Raw genomic sequence first — 23,022 nt, 5'->3', positions numbered from 1 at the left:
CACACTTCAACTCCCTAACTTCCGTGAACTCAGTGGCATCTTTGCCGATTTCATTTGTCCCAAAGCGCCGATTGCCCACTATTGTTTTCAATCTGCCCATGGCCAACCCGATTTATCGGTTTTCCGCGTCAAACGAACGCAGCCGCCCGCGACTGAGCGTGTGACCATTGTGATCTACAAAATGGGAATTATTCACGAAGTATAACAGTTGTCGGACCTCGGTGCCCGTCCCATGGGGTCCATCCGGCATGATTTATCGCCAGAGTTATTAACCACTTGCTGAATTGGCTTTTAAATATTCAGCGGCCGTAAATTAATGGCCGCATGAAATTGTTTTGCTTCGACACACCGACGTTAGAGGAATAATTAAAATGGACAGCGCGGTTTGTGCAATCTTTTTTTCTTGTGGCCTGCGGCGCATAATTTGCACATGGGACGGTTTTATGGGAATACAGGATGGTCCTTAATTTTTAATTTCGCACTAAGATCGATAAGTATCGGCGTTTATCGGCAGTTACTACCAATTTATGCTCACGGTTTTGTAGTAACAAAATGAAATATAGTATGTAAGTCCGCCGTCATGTAAACACACAAGTATTGTAGTAATTAGATTGTTATCATTTTTAATAACTACGAGTAGAAAATTTCATTCTGTTGCGAGAAACCATCATCAACTTTCTTTTTTCTTAAGGGCGCCATTTTGAATTTTTAGCCGAGCAAATAGAGCTATTTACTGGCTGTTCAATGATATAATATAAGTAAGAAAAAATTTCAAAAACAACCCCAAAAATCAATATATTTAATAAATCTGGCAACACCGCATAATTTTTTGAAACTATTATAGAACATTCTCAAATTTGTGTGAAAGCTTATAGTTAATGTCACGGCGTTGAGTGAAAAAATGATAGTAATGGCCACGTGTTTAAGAAGAAAAGCCCTGTTAGTAGTTTATGAATCTCTATGACGATAATATTTTCGTTTGTTTCAAACTGTCTGTCATTTTGAGCTGTTGTTAATCATAGAGTTAATTGTTAACTGTTAGAGTGACACTTGTTTTAAAATGGTCGAAATGGCTTTGCGTTATTCTAATGAAGAAAAATGTGAAAAAATAATAGAAATGCAACTATGGCTTTAAACTATTATTTTGGAAATTATCCCAAAAGACAACCACCAAATAAACCGTATTTTTCTAAACTTATAGAAGTTCAATAACCGGAATAGTCAAATAATAGGTACATTATTTCAACAACAGTCCAACATCTTAAACAAGAGTATTTAATAGAGAAATAAACATACCAAAGGCAACAATTACCACGGTTTCAAAGAAAAATAAATACATACAAGCCGACCATTGTGCAGGATCTTCAGGAAAACGATTTTATGCCAAGATGATAACTTCAGCAGACCATTATACGGACCGGATAAACATAACTACCATCCTTACTACAGAAAATCCTTATAACAGTTGCTTTTCTATTATTTTTAATAAAGCACTTTAACATTTTCGTATTTTTTTCACTCAACACCGTGATATTAATGATAAGTGAGGGTTGCTTTCGCTGTACAGCAAAAATAAAACGCTCTCTCAACGGTAATAATAAAGTATTTTATTGAAAACTAAGTTGTATGGAAAAGGACGTGTTGACGGTTTGAGTGTTCGTTGGAGAGTCCCTGTGTGTGGAGTCGGTCGTAGGTATATGAGTACGCATTTGGTCGCCGGCACCAATCCGCCGTAGACCCTTCCTGAAACGCTGGTGCGTCCGACTGCGTCCTGCTGGCTGACGTAATGCTTAAAAATAGGTCACTTGCGGCATGTGTACTCACAATAAGCTTTTACAAAAATTTGAGACGATTCTATAATAGTTTCGAAAACTTATGCGGTGTTGCCAGATTTCTTAAAAATATTAAAATATTGATTTTTGAGGTTGTTTTTGAAATTATTTCTTACTTATATCATATCATTAGAAAATCAAAAATGCACCATTTGCTCAGCTTAAAATTCAATATGGCGCCCTTACGAAAAAAGAAAGTTGATGATGGTTTCTCGCAACAGAAACGTTGGAATGAAAATCTAAATGCACATTGATATTCCTAGAAAAAACTTACTGTGATAAAGTTTATTAAGATTTAAAAAATTTTTCTAAATAAAAACGTTACAGACTATTTTTGAGAACGCCACATTTACTTTTCAATTTCAATTTCTTTATTTCCATTAGACAATTTACAAATTGTATTTTAATTGTCAATAAAAGTGTAAAAGCTACATAAAATTCGTAAATACTAAACACACAAAATAATAAACATTTTAACAAACAACATATACACATATATTATACATCAAAGTATTCGTTAACATTATAAAATCCTTTGTATACTAAATGATGCTTTAAGCGCTTTTTAAATAGCCCAGTCGATGAACAACTTTTTAGTTCAGAAGGCAACTTATTGTATATTTTAAGACCTAAGTAATTGGGTGATCTGCTGGCAACATTTAACCTACAAAAAGTGACGTACAAATTATTTTTTTGGCTTGTATTTATAGAGTGGATATTATCATGTTTTATAAATTTGTCCTGATTATTATATATATACAAACAAAGAAACAACAAAGAAACAAAGCTCATATATTAAGAGAATAAATAAATCCCTACAGCTAACAAAAGATGGCATATGAAACATTACTCTCAATATACTTTTTTGTGCAACAAAAACATTGCCTGACATTGAAGACTGCCCTCAAAAACATATTCCATATCGTAATCGGGATTCCACTTCAGCGTAATATAGATTTATTAGCTGATTAATGTTTAAAACTGTTCTAAGATTTCTAAACTGATAAAGTACAGAATTTAATTTCATAACTATATGCTCACAATGAAACCCCTAAAAATTTAACACTTTCTGTACCTCTTGTCATACGATTACCGTTTATTTGCAGATCAAGTTCTTCACAAGTCTTTTGCCAATTATGAAACCTTCATGCTAATGTTTTTTCAGAATTTAGAAAAAGCCTGTTTAAACAAAACCACTCATTAAGGTCATGCAGAACATTATTACATTTATTTTTAGTAGGTATATGATTTCCTTTGTCAGATACCACTATGAAAATATCGTCAGCATATATAGTAAGTCTGACCGAGGATGACAAATCGCCAATGTCATTTATATATAAAACAAATAGCACTGGGCCCAGTATGGAACCCTGTGGTACGCCTATATTAATAACTGCTGATTGTGAATTAATCTTTGAAAGAGAAAACTTTCTATCCATTTCTATGCATTGCCCCGGATACCATACAAAGCCAGTTTATCTAGAAGTATATTTTGATCTACACAGTCGAATGTCCTACCATTTAACCATTTTCTTATCAATACATGCGTCATCAGAATGACCCACCCTGAATAGTACATCTATCAATATAATTTTGATAGTGAATTTTTGGATCCATATCCATAGGAACTTTTTTTTACTTAAAATTATCCCCGTTTCAGTACATTGGAAACACCCTGTACAACAGCAGGGAAGATCCTATAAGCCATTATCTTCTCTCATATTTCATACATGGAACGCTGCGAAAATAATAATAATAATATATTATTATTTCAAGCAGAGCGATAAAGCTGTTACGCTGTACACCTACAAATTAATTCGTTATTAATGAATAGTCCAACAGGCTTCTAGTTTGTTAGGAATCTGTGCACTTTGCTAAATAATTTCAAAGCGACGTTAAACAGCTATTGCGCTTTGTAGGTTTAGAACGCTTTTGCTTTCACGTTTTAATGCACCTGTATCATCTTAATTACGGCAGATGAATCTGTTCGTTCTTTAAAAGCTCCTACAACACCGCTGTAAATAGAGGAGAGATGTAGAGAAATATACAAAGTGACCTGAAAATAATGATTTGTGCGTGTTTAGACACAATTGGTACTTTGATGTAGTAAATCTGGTATATTTTAAAAAGAAAACGTACTTAATGATATTAAAATTAAAAAAAAAACAGCAATTAATTTAAAAATTGTATACATGGTGTTCCAATTGGGGCAAAGTTGCAGAGTATGATGAATATTATCAATTTACTGATGAGAAATTTGATATCTATATTTTGGTGTTATCGACGAAAAACTGAAAATTTTGATTTGTTTTTTATTTTATTTTTGTCGATAGTCGAAGGACATGAAGTTTTTAAACTTAGACAATGTCAAAATATCTACAATATCAAAGTTTACTACTATGTACAACTAATCTTCCCACAGTTGTTTAATTCGGAGAGTTCCTTCTACTAAAAAAAAATTCACGTATGTTGCGCAGTCTCAGCTACACACTCTCCGTACTTATAATGAATTTTCACAATATTCACTCGCTTATCCGTGGTACAGCGCTCCATTTTGTCTAACCGCAACGTGTTTACTATAAGATGTGATCGTACCCAATGCTGTCAGAATGGTTCAGAATGAAAATGGCGCAAAAATCAAATCCTGTGTTACTTTTGGGACACCCATTCGAATAGATATAATATGATACCGCTAATTATGGAAACAGGTGAAAGCACACAAAAAATTGTCAAAAATAATTAAAAAGGATAGATTATTATTATCAGTTCAAAAGATGAGGGCAGATTGAGTTTTGAAACATTAAAAACTTTTTGAAGTGCACAATATACAGGCTGTTGCAAATTAGAAGGTCAAGCAGTTAACCACATATTCTTTGGACTAAAATAATGGGACTTTTTTTATTGCAAAAAATACAGTTTCATAATTAAAATTTTAAAAATTGTTTTTATTGATAACTCCAGTGATTGTAGATTATTTAAAATTTAGCACATATTTTGGTCTTAAGTCGGCACACTTTTTGTGTAATTTTGGTTTAAAATATTAAAGCGCGAACGGAGGGGAGGGGGTTGCAGTTTTTTTTTAGTACGCCTATGCTTTCCAGATATTTTTTTTTATATAAAGCGGTGTTCTAATCAATTTTCCAATATTTTTTTAGATAAAGTAGCGTATTATTCGATTTTTTTCACTCTTGTAAGATTTTTGGGGCCTCGTTAACGAGATATTGTAACTTTTTTATATACGCAACATCGTTTTATTCGACGTTAGACATTATTTTTGGGGGCTATGTGAAAGATTTGAGTAGTTATTTATTTCAATTTACTGAATAAAATGAAAATGATCATTATCATGATCACCGGTATTTAATTTGAGCTAACTCTAACATATTTAAAAAAGTTGTAATATTTCGTACAAGCTACAAATAAATCCCAAAAATTAAAGTCTAACATCGACTAAATTGATGTCCCGTATACAAAAAAGTTACACTATCTCGTAAAAGTTACACTATCTCGTAAACCGAGCCTCAAATCAAAATCTTACAAGAGTGAAAAAATTAGAATAAAACGCCGTTTTATCTAAAAATATATATTCGGGAAGCATAGGCGAATTAAAAAAAAAAATAGGGAGTTCATAGGTACTGCAACCCCCTCCCCTCAGTTCGCGCTCTGATATTTTATACCAAAATTACACAAAAAGTGTGGTGACTTAAGATCGAAATATGCGCTAAATTTCAAATAAATATCTTTACAATCACCGGAGTTATCAACAAAAATCATTTTTTAAATTTTAATTTTTATATTTTGAAAATGAAGCTCCGAAATGGAAAGTGACAAGAAAAGTCCCATTATTTTAGTTCAAAGAATATGTGGTTAACGGGTTGACCTACTAATTTCTAACATCCTGTATAGTGATATGCTTTTTTTGTATTTTGTATTTGTCTGCTTTATTCATTGTGAGATTTTTGATTAGGAAAAATTATTTTCATAAAAATAGCCCTTGACTGTTCTTTTTAGCGCAAGGGTTAATCTCATTAACTTTCAAATTTTTTTCACAGGTAGCTAAGTACCCAATAAATAAAGAAAAATGAAAACTATGCCACGAAAACTTGGAACAGAACCTTTCTTTTGATCTCAATGAGATGAACTTTAGTTGTATTCCTTTTTTATTTTTAGCTTTTTATGTTGTCATTTGTATAAAATGAGAAATTGACAGTTAAAAATGACATTATTGAAATTCTAGACCATCATACGAGAAGCGAATAGGGTTAGAAATGTGTATTTGAACAAATTTGCAAAAATGTGCTGAAAACGAAAGTATAGCTAAAAGTGTCCCAGTAAAAAATTTGCTACCTTATAAAAACGTGTGATCGAGAAATATTCACCTACATAATAATCGTGTTTACATTATTTCTTACAAGATCACGCTGGCATTCGAGAAATGAAAATTATAAAACGATTATCCTTTAGTGCTTCTCTCTATGGATGACTGGTTAAGTAGAAAAATAATAAGGTCAATAACACCATGTGCCCATACCTTGTTTGTAAATTGAAACTGTAAAAATACGTGTATCAAAATCTAATGTTAATATTTAATTATGCGTTTAGAGAGGAGTGGGTCGTTAATTTGTTTGTTTGTTTTGGCAAAATGTGTTTGCGTTGCTGTTTAACACAGCACTTAAATTTGCAATGATAACAAAAAGGCACATTTTAGAATATATTCATTTCTGATATCTAAATAATCAAGAACTCTGTGGGATGTGAAATTGCTGCACGATTTATGTGTTATTCGAAGTGCACAATTATTGCAGTAAATACTAACTGTTCCTCTGAATTTGATTCGAGAATCTTACATAAAAGATATTTAGGTATTTGATTTTATCAGAATCATCAGCATTAAGATAATTGCAAAAAATAATGGAAAATAGAAAAAGGATAGCTAGTAACAATTAAATTGTTTCAACTTTATTATTTCTTTCATAAATATAATATTTTCTCATATTTTAATTCTAGCCCTGATCCCTTATTCAATATACGGGCAACTTATCGCATGTATGGGTAAACATTTTTGTGGACGTTGACAAATATTTAGTATATTTAGCCGCCTTGAGTTTCGCTTCAACACAAACAAGACGGAATTTGAAAAATTTAAAAGTGAGCATGTTTGGGGAACTCGATCACATTATTAATCTGAATTAAATAAAAAATTTAGAGAAAGAGAAGGAAACGAAAATAACACGTAAAAGGAAGTATTTGTATAATTCTTCCTTAAATTTTTATCAGTGCTGGTCGAGAGTTTTCAGGGACGATTTAAGTATAAAAAATATATTTTAAATACCTATACCATAAGTTCAAAAACTTTGTAAAAAATTCATAAAACTTTTGTTATACAAAATGCCGGAATAGGTCGATTTTGCTTTTTTGTCCCGCACTTTTTGAAGCATAGGTAGCGCTAGTCGCGTTCTGGATAAGACGTCAAGCTAATTTTTTCAAATATCAGGGTACGACGAAGTGGATAACCCTTTTAAACACCAATTCCCTGATGATTGTTTTTCTTTCATATCCGAAACAGTATTTGTGAAATTGCTCTTCAAAGACTTCCGATACTGAATTTTGAGCACCACTTGAAAATCATTTGATATATCGAGGAACATCAGCACCACAGAATTATTATTTAAAAGGACTATCCAACGAGGTGTCACTCCTTACACATTGGTATTTAACGTTCCCAAAATAGGCCAATCAATATGTAGAGGTTTTATTTGTGAGGAAAATACTAGTAGCAAACGGACGGTGCCATCCTACGAAACACAGTCTGTAGATATATGCTTATATTATGTTTCCTACTCCAATTTACTATTAATTAATTTTTTATAAACATATTTATGGAAAAAACGCATTTTTTTAGTTTTTTTCTTATAAAACCTAAACTAACGAAGCAATCTGAATGCTATAAAGAGACAATTTGTAGAGAATCGAAATACGAATAAGACGAAACTGCAATTGTGCCAAAACTAATGGTCCGACAGCACCTGTGCACACCTAAAGTACATACAGGGTGATTCACAACTTATCCACAACAATTTGGGAATAGATGCGGCATGAGAAATGGAGTCAATATTATAAAAAAAATTTTTGTAAAATCCTTACAGTTCCTGAGAAAAAAATTATTGAAGTTATAGCACATTAAACCACTACATGGCTGGACAACTCTCTGGAGTCTCTAGCGTCATTCGCAATACGCGTGGAGAGCCATGTGACTCCTAATACTGAAATCCGTCATTGCGGTAGTTTTTATCTGTTATCTGTGGTATTTACATCAGTTTTTTAGTAGTTAGTGACAAAAATGGCTTGCGTGTATAGCAACAGAGTTGATGGATATCGTTTTAATTTATGATGAAGCAAGACAACATTTGTATTATGGTGAAGCAAGACATCATTTGTGTTAGTTCGTAAAAAGTGAGTAAGACGGACCCAAATGTGTTTACACGTGAGTGGATAAAATTTTGAACAATTGATGTTGCAGCATCGGGTGTGTCAAATGATTTTATTATTTAAAAACACAAATTAATTTTAATAATAATTAATAAAGGCAAAAGCATTTTAATTTGCCGATATAAAATAGGTGCGATAAAATTCTATTTACATATTTCTTTCCTTGCGAAAGTTTTTGTCCGTTTTTATTACGCCGCCATACCGGTCGCATTGTGCGAGGTCAGGTTTTACAGTGGACCAGTTTCCAGTGCCGTGCAGACGTGTATTTTTAAATCAATTTCGAACTGACCTTTTTGATTTTTTCTTTACAAAATTGTATTTGTAAGGGTCCCCTGTACATCCAGTATTTTTTTTTTCGATAAGTTCTGAATCACCCTGTATAATTCAATACTTTTGTGCATAGGATCAGCTCTACAACTTGAAAAATGGCGGAGTAATGAATTTTTAAAAAAACGCTAAATTTTCCGATTTTTCCGGGTTTTCTTCGTTTCTAATTATCCGAACGGATCGATCGACCTCTCGTTTTATTCGTTTTTCGATTCTCTACAAATTATCTCTATAGCATTCAGATTGCTGCGTTAGTTTAAGTTCTATAAGCAAAAAACTAAAAAAAAATGCGTTTTTTGCATAAAAATGTTTATAAAAAATTAATTAATGGTAAATTGGAGTAGGAAACATATTCTAAGCATATATCTACAAACTGTTTTTTAAATGATGTTACAGTCCGTTTGCTACTAGTATATTTGATGGGCCCAAAAAAGTTCATTTTAATTGGATGACTTTTATTGTAAACTATAGGTATCACTGTATAAAATTGTAAAAGTAATATTTTAAGAAATGTCCACTAAGATAAACTTCTAGTGATTGCTTACGGTCTAGTGACTTAAACTTTCAGTTACTACCCATAAACTTTGTAATATTACCTGGGCGACATGTAGGTTACCCAATGGGGTCCGCAGTTGAAATATGACAAGCTATAACGCACATCTTGTGGTCCGAAAATAAACCCGCAAGTGCCACGCATAACTGTACATAACGTGTTATGGGTGTTTATTACAGGTAAGCCGGCGCATTTTGAATAAATTCACTTTTTAGATGAGCAAAACTGCAACGGAGGATCCGTGAAAAAAATAACAGCTCCTTAACGGTTTTCGTTGACGGCCGAACGTATTTCACACGCTGTTTTAATGAGAATTTAAAATTAACGGGTTTCCGTCAAGGGACATTGATGCAACGCATACGTACAAGTATAACTACCTGCTCTTTATCTTGGATGATCACTGTCTTTGTTTACGGAGTGTAAGAATTTTACTCATTCAGGAGGAACAAGACTGTAGATAATGACTGTGATTAGTCTTATTTTCACTAGGTATACTAATTTTGCAAGAAGTAAAAGTAACGACAATTTTTTAATAACAATAAATTTGCAATATTATATTTCAATATGTCAAATACCTCCGTGTTTTCCGCTAATACCTATTATTTGGATATGTTATTTTTGGTCAATTCTGGAATACTACAAGGCTCAAATTTGGAGCCTTCGTGAACAAACAATTCGTAAACGATCTTGCAACCAGCATTACATCTCCAAAATTACTTTTTGTTGGTATATCCTAATATATTTAGTAACGAGGGGATCACGAGGGGATTCCCTACTACCAGTATGACAGATTAAATTATTTAATAGTATACTTTAAATTCAGGACGAAAATCTACTGTTATATTGAATGTCGGTCCTTTTTAATTTAATATAAACGTTTATTTACCTTTTCTACTAGTTTCAGCTATTATGCCATCATCAGGAAAAAAGAAACTACAGTACATATAAGAAAAAACAAACTTCAGCATATAAGCAAACAGTAAAACAAATTTTTCAATTATGTGTAAATGTAGTTAAATAAATCGAAAATGACTACAAAATTGTTCATTTCGCAAAAAATATTTAGAGGATTTTTTTCTAAATACAGTTTTAAATAAAATGTAATCATCAAGTTATAATATACTTCCATTCATTGCTTTCTCAACAGAGATGAATATATCTATTAGCATTAAAAATCTTTTTACAAAAAACTAGAAACACACAAAACACAACAGACACACACAACACAACTAAACACACACAATTTAAAAACACACGAAACTAAAAAACATACAAAACTAAAAAACACATAAAACACACACTGAAAAACCATTAAAAAACACTAAACACAGACTAAACTAAAAACACAAAACTAAAAAACACACAACAACACTAAACTAAACTAAAACACACACATTAAAAAAACATTAAAACGCACTAAAACAGACTAAATTAAAAAACACAAAACTAAAAAACAAAACACACACTAAAAAAACATTAAAAAAGTCACAAAACTAAAAAGCACAACACTAAACTAAACTAAAAATACATAAAACACACATACTAAAAAAAACTTTCAAAAAACACAAAACTAATACATACAAAACTAAAAACACACAACAACAGTAAACTATACTAAAAAACACACTAAACTAAAAAACACAAAAAAAAAAACACAATATCACTAAACTAAAAAACACACAAAACACATACATTAAAAAAAACATTAAAAAACAAAACTAAAACATACGAAACTAAAAAACAGACAACAACACACACTAAAAAAAACATCAGAAAACAGAAAATTAAAATATACAAAACTAAAAAACACACAATAACACTAAATTAAACTGAAAAACACAAAACTAAAAAACACCCAAAATTAAAGAAAGAAATAAAACGAAACTAAAAAAAGAAATAATAAATATAAAATAATTCTGCATCAAAACCTTTACTTACTATACTTTATTCCAATTTTTAAGGTTCTTTTTATCTTATCTACAGTTGTATTATCTTTTATGTTGCAAAAATCATTATTTTATTTACAAGTGGTTTTCAAGCTATTACTTAAAACGTACACCATGTGCAACAGCTTTCACTTGCTTCAGAAATATATAGCCGTAGTTTTTGGCACCACCCCATTAGGTTATTGCCTGCGAGGCTGCTCATGGCTGCACGTGCCAGGTCAGCGGCGTTCATCGGCTGCAATTGCGAGGGGTAAACATATGAAATTTGAAGAAATATGCTAGAGAATCAGAATTTGAAGATAATAATTTAAAAAAAAATAAGAATGAAGCTTCTAGTTCTTTTTCACTTTCATCAAAATGGTACGAGAGAGATATACATTTGTCCTATGCTGAAAGAATCACCTGAATCTGGTTCGGGCTGAGACAGTAGAATATTGGGGGTCATGAAGGCTTGCAAAAAATGTAATAAAATTCCTAGGGTCGTATTTAAAACAATGAAGTTGATGATGGTCCTGGAGAGACGAAACGTTACATACAAAAATTGATTATATATTATAATATTATCTTTAATGATTGCTTTAAACTTTTGAGTAAAATTAACTTCTTAAAAATTTCAAACAGCAAGCTGTATTTTATTGAATTACACCTCGAACTATTTTAACAAAATCTCCTATTTCGCTAATTCCAAGTGACTGGGTATCTCTTTTGCAAATTATGAACCCAGCAAAAAAATAAATTAAAAAAAATGAAATTTTTAAAAATTTATTTGCTTCCTCTTTTTTACAATTTTAACATTGAATATTTCAAATGTAGAGAAAAAAAATTTTGTGGGAATTTAAAAAAAGTTGAAAATATGAAAAGTTTCGATATTTCATTATTTTACACGAAAATGTGAGAAAAATAACGAGAAAATATTTGATTAATCTATTAATCATTAATTGATGTTTAAGGAGCATTAAACCTGCTAATTTAATCTTTTATAAAACTTTGACGATTCAGGAAAGAAAAAAGATTAGGCAGATCGTTTTCAAAATTTAGAGACATGTATTCAGCTAAAAGAAACCTACGAACATTGGTACTTTTCGCAATATTTGCAAAGTAATCGTTGATTTTCCAAAAAATCTTTCTGAAATTCAAAAATCACTAAAAAAAATTGGAAATTTTTCTGCTCCTTTAATTGTTTTGTTGAGTGTAAAATAACTCACCTCTAAATCGAATGAAAAGTAATACCTGACTTCGAATTGGTACAGAATCCACTTATAGGTAGTAAAATTGCCCTTCGTCGAGCCCACACGACGGCCCTGACGACCGGCAATCGAATTTAGGGCCTATCAGAAAAGTAATTCGGAAAGACCAAATGATTGCCGCGGAACGAAATCGAATTGAGTAAAAAAACGGCAAAAACTGGAGATCTACAGTCCGGAGGTAGTTAACCCCAGACTAAGAGCGCGATTTGTCAACCGCTTGATTCTGGGGTGGCTGCTTGGTAAATAGAGGGTATATACGGTAAGTTAATCATTCCTTTTTGGATGCATTGGAGTGGAAATTGCAAGGTGCATATTAAGTGAGACTTAGGGACACGCAAAACCAATTTAATATCAAGCGATTTTCATTTCAGAAGCTAATTTATGGAAATGTATACGGGATGCGTCAAAGTTGGCGAGCTAATTTCGACACTATACGAAACTGGTCGTCCAATCTAGTGACAGGATGTAATTTTGTCAAATATGAAATACTCGAAGTCCCGCAAACTTTTAAGTAACAGTGAAGTGTTTAACCAGGGATGTAGATAGTATCACTGCAATTTACAGTACAATTTGAGATTTTCTTAAGATGAAGTACTTGCTTCAGTGATTATCATATTAGATGTGCCTTTATCCTTTCTAATCCTTGTATATCTATAACCATTTAAATTTCCCGACCTGTTCTATATTCTGTTTCTTTGTTCATTTCATTTGGAGTTCCACGAGAATTATTTTAATTCGCGTAATAACAGTATGAATGATATACATCTTGAAAATACAGAAAATATAACTACCGCATTATTTGTCTTGCTGCACTCAGTTTTAGGCTATTGACTATGTAAAAAAAGAGGGTACAAAGGAATTACAAAGTAACAGAAATTTTATTGTTTAATATCCTCCATTGACCCTAAAAAATGGTAAAACCGCAGAGTGCTACCTTTTAAAGGGGTGCGTTTTTGAGAACGAAGTAAAAAGGTGGTATTTTCAGTTTTTTGAGTTTTACTCGAAAACTATGCAACTAAACAGAAAAGTTGTGGCAAATTGAATTTTCCATCAAAATGAGACCTTCTGAAGTAAAATAAATTAATTTTTAACTAAAATATGCCCAAAAAACGAGTAAAAAAACAAAAAAAATGCGTTTTTTTTTAATTTTTGGCCCACAACTTTTTTCTGAGAGGAGTTAGGTACCTATAGGCATTGCTTCACAGAAAATAAAGTTAATGTTTTTCCCTTTAAAATAAGAGTTTATCAAAGTACCTACGACTAATAGAAACCGAGATACATTGGATTAAAGTTGGCTACTTTTTGGATTTTTGGCCAATTTTTGCCCTTTTTTGACGATTTTCGTCTTATAACTTTTTTCTGAGTTAATTTAGGTATATGTAATGCCATATTCAAATGAAAGCTAGTTTCAAGACCTTTAAAATGGTGCCTAGTAGAAGTTTATAGAATTAAAATCAAACGAGATGTGTCGATTTAACGATACTTTTTCTTATTTTTATAAAATTTTTATTACTTTCGGTATTATTTTGTCTAATAAATGTATTTTTGTGAATATGAAAGTTAAAATAAGTTTCTAGGTAATTGGATATTATTATTTATTTATTTAAACAACAATTAATCATATATATCTTATAAATTTTCAGTTTCATTTTCAATATTAATATCAATTTCGTCGTCATCATTTTCATTAATGTCCTCTTCAGAAAAATCAGGCTCATAAGCATTTTCTGGCGTCGCCCATGGTTGCCACCCTATTTCAACTAACACTCCCAGTAATAAATTATAAAAACATTATGAAGCTTGAACTAGATTTTTATTACCAATGTTCCAAATAAATTTCAATGCAATTCCAATTTTATTTAAAATAAATTACAACTTTTATTGAATTCCAGACTAAAAATTGTAAATTACATTTTCATTGGATTTAAAATTTTTTGCTATTATAGTCTTTCCGATCTCAATTGAAGAACCAAGAGGTTGGCAATACGTACCAGCTTCGGTCGCTGACGCAGCAACTCAGCATTGAAATATTTGAAAAACTTGTTCCCACTTTTATTTAGCCATGCCCATATACAGGTATAGTCGCCCAGTTGAAGAATGAGCGCGCGGGCAAACGGGGCACAGACACAGCCGCACTGGACCACCTGGCCATAAATTTGGTTGTCAACAAATGGCCTAGCAGTGCAGTGCAGAAATGCAGAATTTGGAGTGATTCAGGTAATTTTAATTTACTATAGGCACCTTCTATTAATCATTCATATTAAAATTAATTGCGAAAGGGAGAAATAAGAGGGATATTATCACAATATGGCATTTTGGAGACCTTTTGAAACAGAACAAAACGATATTTACCATCAATATAATAAAATTGTTTGAGGACGGATAATTAAAATATGTTGTTGGTGAATGAATATATAATTGAAATTTTCTACACATTATATACGAATTATTATAATTTATAATTTTTTACTTTTAGCAGAAAACTTTTTAGGGACGCCTATGAAACTCATTAATTTTTATTGCTAGTCGTTTTCATACATGTACAACTAACTTCGGAAGACTATGCTTGTAAAATAATACTTAAAATGTCACCTGCAATTAATATATCCCTTCATTTTGTTTCAGTATCTTTTACAGTTGCAGAATTTTATTATATAAACAGAAAATAATTGGCGTTCTACTTCTGCATTGCGTTTTAACTGCCAAATACTTGGAGCAACAATGGAATATGCAGCTGCAAAGGATCTAACAATCCAACTACTCAATACAGCATTATCTTCCATCAATATGCTCCATTATATTTCTGTGTCATGCGTTTCTCATTCAATTTTATTCAAAGGATCAAAGGTGTTTCAAATCGCGGTACGGTACAGGTGTTAAGACCAAGCGAAGATTTATTCCAAGCACCTTCAAGCTGTTCTTCGGAAGTTTTCATAAATGTGTAGGGTACTAAACAAACAGCATTATTACCTGGAAACCGGCTGTTTTATGCTTGTCGTGATAGTTCTCGTCTTTATGTAACTAGTTTGAAAGTAAAAAAGTTGAGGAGGCAATTTAACAATTTGCTACAAATATCATATATTGTAAGCATATGCTGCTTGTTAGCTGGAAGCTGACATATATGTAACATTAGGACACTCTAATTACATGGTTAAAATTGTAAAAATGTCTCTGTTTAATTCCTTGGATTTGCTTTGCATAAAATCGGTCACAGTAGTCATTTGTGATGGAAACCTGTTAATCAATATGAAAACTATCTGCTTCAATTAATTACAACCTTAGTATTAATACAGAACGTATTTATGGTTCTGTTTGTACGTATTTAAGAAAAAAACTGGCTGATTAACAAACAGGATACAGGACGTGCAAAGGAAATTGCTTTTTATTGCTAACAGTATACTATCCTTGTGCTGATTTTGTTTATTATTACGTTGCTTACAATATCTCCTTTCGCGGATTAGGTTAGTTGAAAATATGTTTGAATCTATTGAACATAAAGTAAACACATTTCTAAGAAAACTTCTCTAGTTGCCAAACTAGAAATTATGTTTTGCAACTAAGTGATAGTGTTTGAAGCTAGATTTGCTGATTTAAGTCGAGATAACGCTGACGCTTTCTGATTTAACATATACCATACCAAAATATTGCAGCAACGAACAGAACAATTTCTATTTCCAGTACTTTTACATTCCTCATCACAGTGTAAGTCTTACTTTTAAATCAGTTCTTGTAACAAAATTATCTTTTAACGTTTGAAAAATTTAGTATAATAAGATAATACCAGGTTATCTCTGTTATAAAATTATACGTATACTTCTTAACATCTTTCAGTATGTCACCTAATAGTGCTGGTATATCCTTATATCGTTTGATTTATTAACACTTGAGGTATGGTAACAGACACAACAGTTCATATTTGTGTATATGAGGAAGTAACGGTCACAACAACTATATTATGGAAATTAGTGTAGTTTATATGAAAACCTGGGCGTAATCTACACTGTTCTTAAAACTTTACATCTTTTTAACATAAAAATTGAACAGTTATACTGGAAGGACGAAATCCCACTGCGTGTATATTTTTATTAGGTCTGCATATGACATCATGATAACACACTTTCTGTAAAAGGTTGTATACCTGTTACTTTGTAATAAAATGTTTCAAGTGACAATTTTTTAGCATAGTTTGGTGTACGAAATCCATATTAATTATTCTGACGGTTACAAAATATTCAGAGGAATTAATTATTATTGATCAAATATTTTGAACCTAGATCATAGAATATCCTTAAAAGTAATGCACAGGGTGGACTATAATTTGGGCACTTTTGGTGCGTTTCTCACATGTTGGGAGACAAAATATGTCTTGAGTTCGATTTTTGATACAATTGATTGGTGAAAAACACGTGATGATTCCCTTGAAAGATATTTACAGGGCGTTTTTCGTTGTTGGCCGGTTTTATGATGTCAAACAATGTTTCTATTTCCTCAATTTTTTTTTAAATTGATTTACTATACAGCGAGTCGGGAGAATTGCACCAAACTTCAGAAATGGATTCTATACGTCAAAATAATAAGAAACACATTTCAATAAAAAATAATAATTTATTGATATTATATTAATCATAATCTTTGATTGAATGTTCAAAACATCACCATTGACCTCTAAACCTTTGGTGCAATTCTCAGGACTCACCATGTAGCAAATTGTTAAGAATTATCCTGGATTTTTTTAGCAAAACAGAAACTTGTTTTCATTAACTATTTCAGATTTAATATACAGGGTGTTCCGAAAGTCGTAGAGTCAGTTAATTTTTATGGGCAGGGCTATGTTTTCTTTATTATTTCGTTTGGAAATTACATTTGAACACTTTGTCTTCGTTTTAGTTACAATTTATTTCAAAAAAGTTAAACTTTTTTTATTACCGTATATTTATTAAAGTTTTATGTGATTTTGGCATAATAGTAGAAAAAAAAATTAGAAAAAATCACTCTAGTAATCTTTAACTAGATATAAATAGCAATATTTTCGACGTCTGCATAAAATTTAATTTTCCAATAGGTAAATTAAAATGATCTGGATATTTTCTAGAAGAATTTAAGAGTATGCCATTTAAATTTCGGAAATTGTGGCATTTTCTTAATAAACTAGGAGTATAGAGAAATGATTTCTTCATGGAATTAGTCTATTCGTTGCTTATTTTATTAATATCCAATTTGATGTCACTAGCACTAATCAAAAGTGGACTACAAAGGTGACTTTACTGTTCGGTACACCCATTATAGAAATGCATCTATTTTCTTAATATAAATTATTTCTGATCCTACTTCCTTACCCTGAGATCCATTAAAACTTTTATAATTCCTGAATAAATAACTAATTTAAACGAATATTCATAGATACAGCTAGAAGTAATGCTTAATAAGCAATGAAAATATACAGGGTGTCCCGCATAAGAACCGACACAGGGCAGGTACATGTAGGGGTGTCTAAAATACTGTAATTTAACCAAAGTTCGAGAAAAAAATTAATATATCTGCAACACTTTACCGCAGAAGAACCAAATTCGGTACATGATTTAGGTTTATTACTGGTCTACTTTGGCTATGATTTAAAGTTAATTGAAGCACTACAAGGTGTTCATTGGGGATGACTCACCCCTAAAATTGTACTTTTTTTCATTGACCAAATTGAAAAATGATAATATTAATTCACAGCAGAATTTAATTTTAAAAATTTTTTTACTCTTGTTAAATTTTAAGAAACTTCAAACTTGTTAGTTAGTAATAAAATTATTTTATTTCAACAATTGCCTCTGATTGTTGAAAAAATATCAATTATTATTTTTATTATTTATTTGTGTTTTTTACTTAATAGAATATTCGCTTATTTAAAAACAACCTAGGTACTTGTTTTCTTTTTGTAGAATTAAGAGAAAAGTGAAGTAAAATTTATTTGGTCAATTGTCAAATTTGAAAGATAAAGCCTACTACTGACTTTTTGATTATTTTGTAATGAACACTGTTGAAATCTTATGTCAGTTAATATGGTTTGTCTTGGGAACCAAAAAGTTTTTTAAAATTTAACAAGAGTAAAGACAAATTTAAAATTAAATTCTGCTGTGAATTAATAGATGCTACTATTTTTCAATTCGGTCAATGCAAAAAAAGTTAGGTACCTACAATTTTAGTGCTTCAATTAACTTTAAATCATAGGTAGTCAAAGAAGACCAGTAATAAACCTAAATCATGTACCAAATTTGGTTCTTTTACGGTAAAGTGTTGCAAAGATAATAATTTTTTTCGAAATTTAGGGCCCCACTTTGGGGGCTAATAACTCCTCAGGGGTGCAAATTTGTATATAGGTAAGTTTGGTTAAATTACAATATTTTGGACATCTCTACATGCCCTGTGTTGGTTCTTATCCGGGACACATATACAGGGTGTCGTATATACGTAATATCCGTATTTTTTCCTTATAAGTCCTCTTCTTAAGAACAAAAAAAAACTAATTGCGAAGTAAAATAATAGGAACATACATTAAAGATCATTTAATCCATGAACGGGGTCTGATTCATTAAAATAAATTTATTTCTTTAATATTTACATCATTTATATGGCTGTCAAGTGTAATAAATATTGAAATTGTTATATTGGTCTAGCAGAAATGAAGGGTACCTACGAAAAATGATGTATTGTCCAAATAGAGACAGTTCACACAATTTGTCTTGATTTTTAATAAATTTTAAGCTGACATAACTTCTTGAAGGTGTTCTAAAACGTATTTACATATAAAATTATGTCAAATTTGCATTTTAAATTTAAGTGGACTCAGAAAATGGATTTATATTTGTCAGAAATAAAGTCTACGATAAACCGTGTTCATACGAGTATACTTTTGTTGGTACGTCTTAAGAAAAGTCATTCGGATTGAAATGTAATAATTCTTTCTTACCAAAAGCACGCAACTGGACAAAAATACCAACAAGTTCATCTTCACTGAAAAGTCAAACAAACACATAAAACACCAAATTTGTTCTGTACAGAAAATACAAAATCTCGATCCGACGCAATCACCGACGAAAATGCGTTTTTATGTGGCTTCGCTCGCGTGAGTTGGGAATCCTCAAGCGCGTGTGACAAGTTCTTGGGCGCGTTGTTCAACTCTGAAGGCGCACGCGATGAATGATCGCCAAAGAAGATGTTACCGCTGGGCCGTATGGAGTATAGTAAGCTGCAGTGGATACGTATAGGGTGGCCTCGAAAAAGGCGCGATTTCGGAGATGCACTTTTATGGTGGATGCGCTGGGTGTATCAGCTTTTTAAATTACCTGACCTCCCGTAGAGCGCTATTTCCATGACTTACTTATTTTTCTCGTCAAAATACCAAATTGTCCATTTTTATAAAGAGTGTTTTGAAAGCAAAACATCTAACTGTTGCTTCAAACGAAATTTTGACAGTTCAGTAAAATTTTTATTGACATTTTCGCAGTTTAAAAAACTAATTCACATATGAAGGAGAGTAAAGCTTCAAAGTTATCGATTAATTAATTTGAAGAATATCTGGCTTTGTTGTTTCGTGTGGAAAAATTGCATTTTTAATTATCTGAAATGTTGACACTGACAATCAAAGTGAGACATTCTGATGATACTTCCATTAGCAAATCGTATGAAAATTAAAAATGGAGTGGTCTCAAAGATGAGTCTTGTGGTACACCAGAGTTTGTAAAGAAATTGTCGATATAATGAAAAAAAAAATATACTAAATCATCATTTAAACTAATTGAATGCAGTTTGCACTTTTAAGAAGTGAATCGATTTCATTAATAAAATAAACTAAATTTATTTCTATGGATCTGTACGGAAAAAAAACATGTTATTTAGGAATCTGTACATTTTTTCATAAATAACAAATTCAGACACATCACATTATAATACAAAACTCAAATTTTGACATAAAAAACGTATTGTGAAAATTACTGAACATTTTGAGTAAAAATATGGACTCAACCAATTTCTAACTGTCGACAGTGCGTTGAAAATTGATTTTTTTAGGGTGACATAGAAAAAAGTACATTGCATAGTGTCATACAATAGAGGACACTAAAACAAGAAAAAAAGTTCCTATGAACATGGGTCCGCAAGGCCTTCGGTTAAAGGATACGGGGTGTTGAATTTTAATATTTTTTTATTTGCAAAAACAATGATAAATACTTCAACAATTAAATTTTAATGGTATGATGAAAAATATGATTAATTAAAACAAAACATTAAGTTTTTAGAAGAAGTTCAAATTGTTGCCCTTGTACTTCAATACATTTTTCCATTCTTCTTCTTAATGATTTACGGCATCTTTGAAATATTCCTAGGTTATTATGAAATCTATCTGCCGATTCCATAATTCTTATCCATAATTGTTCTTCATTATGTATTTCTACAGCATAAACTTCATTTTTCATAAATCCCCAAAATGAAAAATCGAGGGGATTAAGGTCGGGACTACGAGCTGGCCAGGGTACAGGCCCTCTTCGACCAATCCACCTATTTCCAAATCTCCTGTCCAAATATTCCCTTGCCACTCGAGAAAAGTGAGCTGGCGCCCCATCATGCATGTAATACATTCTTCCAATAATGGCCAATGGGACATCCTCTAATAATGTGTTTAAATCATTCTCCAAGAAATTTCGATACAGTGCACCTGTCAATCGATTGGGCAATCGAAATGGGCCAATTAAGTAATTGTCGATTATACCTGCCCACACATTAATAGAAAACCCATATTGGTGACTCCGAATTATAGTTTAATTAGGATTTTCATCACTCCAATGGTGCATGTTATGTAGGTTGAATAATTTGCGTGCATTGTCGGCTTTTGTACTGGAACTATTGCTTCTAGCGACTTGGACAAGGTATACCTTTCTTACGTATAAAGAAGGGATAACAATTTTTTTTCAGTCGAAAATGACATACAGTGTATAGCAAAAAAGTTAGGACCGATTCAATAGATATGGAACCCTGTATGTAGCGCCCTCTATCAGTAATCACAAAACTAAGATCATATTTGAATTTAGCATGATAAAAAAACCCCTGTATACCACATTTTATCCATTTCTTGCGTCTCTGGCTAAAGATATTAAAAAAAAACCCAAACAAAAATAAAATTCAACACCCCGTATCTTTTAACCGAAGGCCTTGCTGACCCATGTTCATAGGAACTTTTCTTCTTATTTTAGTGTCCTCTATTGTGTGGCACTATGCAATGTACTTTTTTCTATGTCACCCTGTATATCTGATAAATCTACCATATTTTAAATCTGTATCATATAAATGTTTCAATCCAATCAAATTTTTACCGAAATTAGAATTTTATTATGCCACCAGGGGCTTGGCTTTGGAAGTGATGTCCAACTTAGAAAAAAAATGCACTGGTTCTTTGTTTATTTGAATATATTTTTGTAATTCCCTTTCAACAAAAAAATTCTCTTCAGTTTTAAAGGAAAATACGATTTTGTTAATAATAATACATGAAAAGACTATCCCTGTCAGACTGGAATTTTTTGGAGATAATTTTTCATTTAATGATTAAAAAGATTGACTAAGAAAACAATAAGTTTTTCTGCACTTCAGCAGAAGTTGATAAAAAACGAACTTTTAGAGATACAAGACACAATCAGTTGCGTTCTTCTCTTGTATATTTTTAAAAATTTCGGCAGGAATATAATTTTCTCTCTTTCTTCTATAGTAAATCAAGTATGAAGCAAAAAATTTTAGCCCGTAAAAGATATATTTTGTAAAATGTTGCTGGGGAAGTCCGCTAGCGATTTCTACAATAAAATTGAAAACGAAAGACACTATTTAGCATCCTAATATATTTGATTCTACCAAACACAACATATCTTTTAAAGATGTCGTCAGAATTTGATTAAGAAAATAGAATCATTAAAAATTATTTTTCATAATTAACGACCAAAACATTTACAATTAGATTCAGATAGACATCATTCCCGCTGTTCCATGTGAGGAAAGGAAGGAAGGAAATCGGATGTCGATTTTAATCTGTGTATATTTATGCATTTTAACTAACCACAATGCAGGTGCAGTATTTTTCTTGCTAATTACACCAAACACAGAACTACTACTTGATTTCAAAGTTTTATTGACTGTGCGTTTTCAAGAATGCTTTAGAAAATCTGGGAAAAATTGGTAGTTCAGAATCAAAATATTATTGAAACAGAAATTACGGATTCTTGACACATTTTCAGAAATTCGAATCTCCTTAGATAGAAGGAAAATGCACTTTTTTAAAACACAGTACCTATTTTTTCTTTTGATTTCAAATTAGTAAAAATTAATAACGTCGTCAATACGAAGAGAGAATATAACTTTCTTAAATGATATATTTAGATACTTTATCAATAGTTAAATACATTCAGGAATCTCTGTATTAATTTCACTTGTATTTTATGATCGTAACGCTAATATTTACGGTAGTTGACTTATACTGCAATATAATAATACGTTTATTAAAGCTCAGTGCTACCCAAGCATACATAATACCTCTTATGACCGTTACATAAAGCAAACTTTCGTGGCAACGCTTGACATGACCAAGCTGGAATTGCCCAAAG

At 31.4% G+C, this 23,022-nt stretch overlaps 1 protein-coding gene across 1 annotated transcript in view; it reads right to left on the bottom strand.

Moving 5' to 3' along the window:
• LOC108904045 overlaps window positions 1-19,559 on the bottom strand; it is a 65,839-nt gene extending 46,280 nt beyond the window's left edge. The window contains exon 1 of the mRNA XM_018706420.2: window positions 19,350-19,559. Within this exon, the coding sequence (XP_018561936.1) occupies window positions 19,350-19,415 (66 nt within the window). The 5' untranslated portion in view covers window positions 19,416-19,559. The remainder of the gene's footprint in view (window positions 1-19,349) is intronic.
• Between the last annotated feature and the right edge of the window lie 3,463 nt (window positions 19,560-23,022).

The sequence above is a fragment of the Anoplophora glabripennis genome, unplaced genomic scaffold (assembly GCF_000390285.2).
Source record: "Anoplophora glabripennis isolate ALB-LARVAE unplaced genomic scaffold, Agla_2.0 scaffold14, whole genome shotgun sequence".
Lineage (NCBI taxonomy): Eukaryota > Metazoa > Arthropoda > Insecta > Coleoptera > Cerambycidae > Anoplophora > Anoplophora glabripennis.
This window is presented reverse-complemented; position numbering and strand designations above follow the sequence as displayed.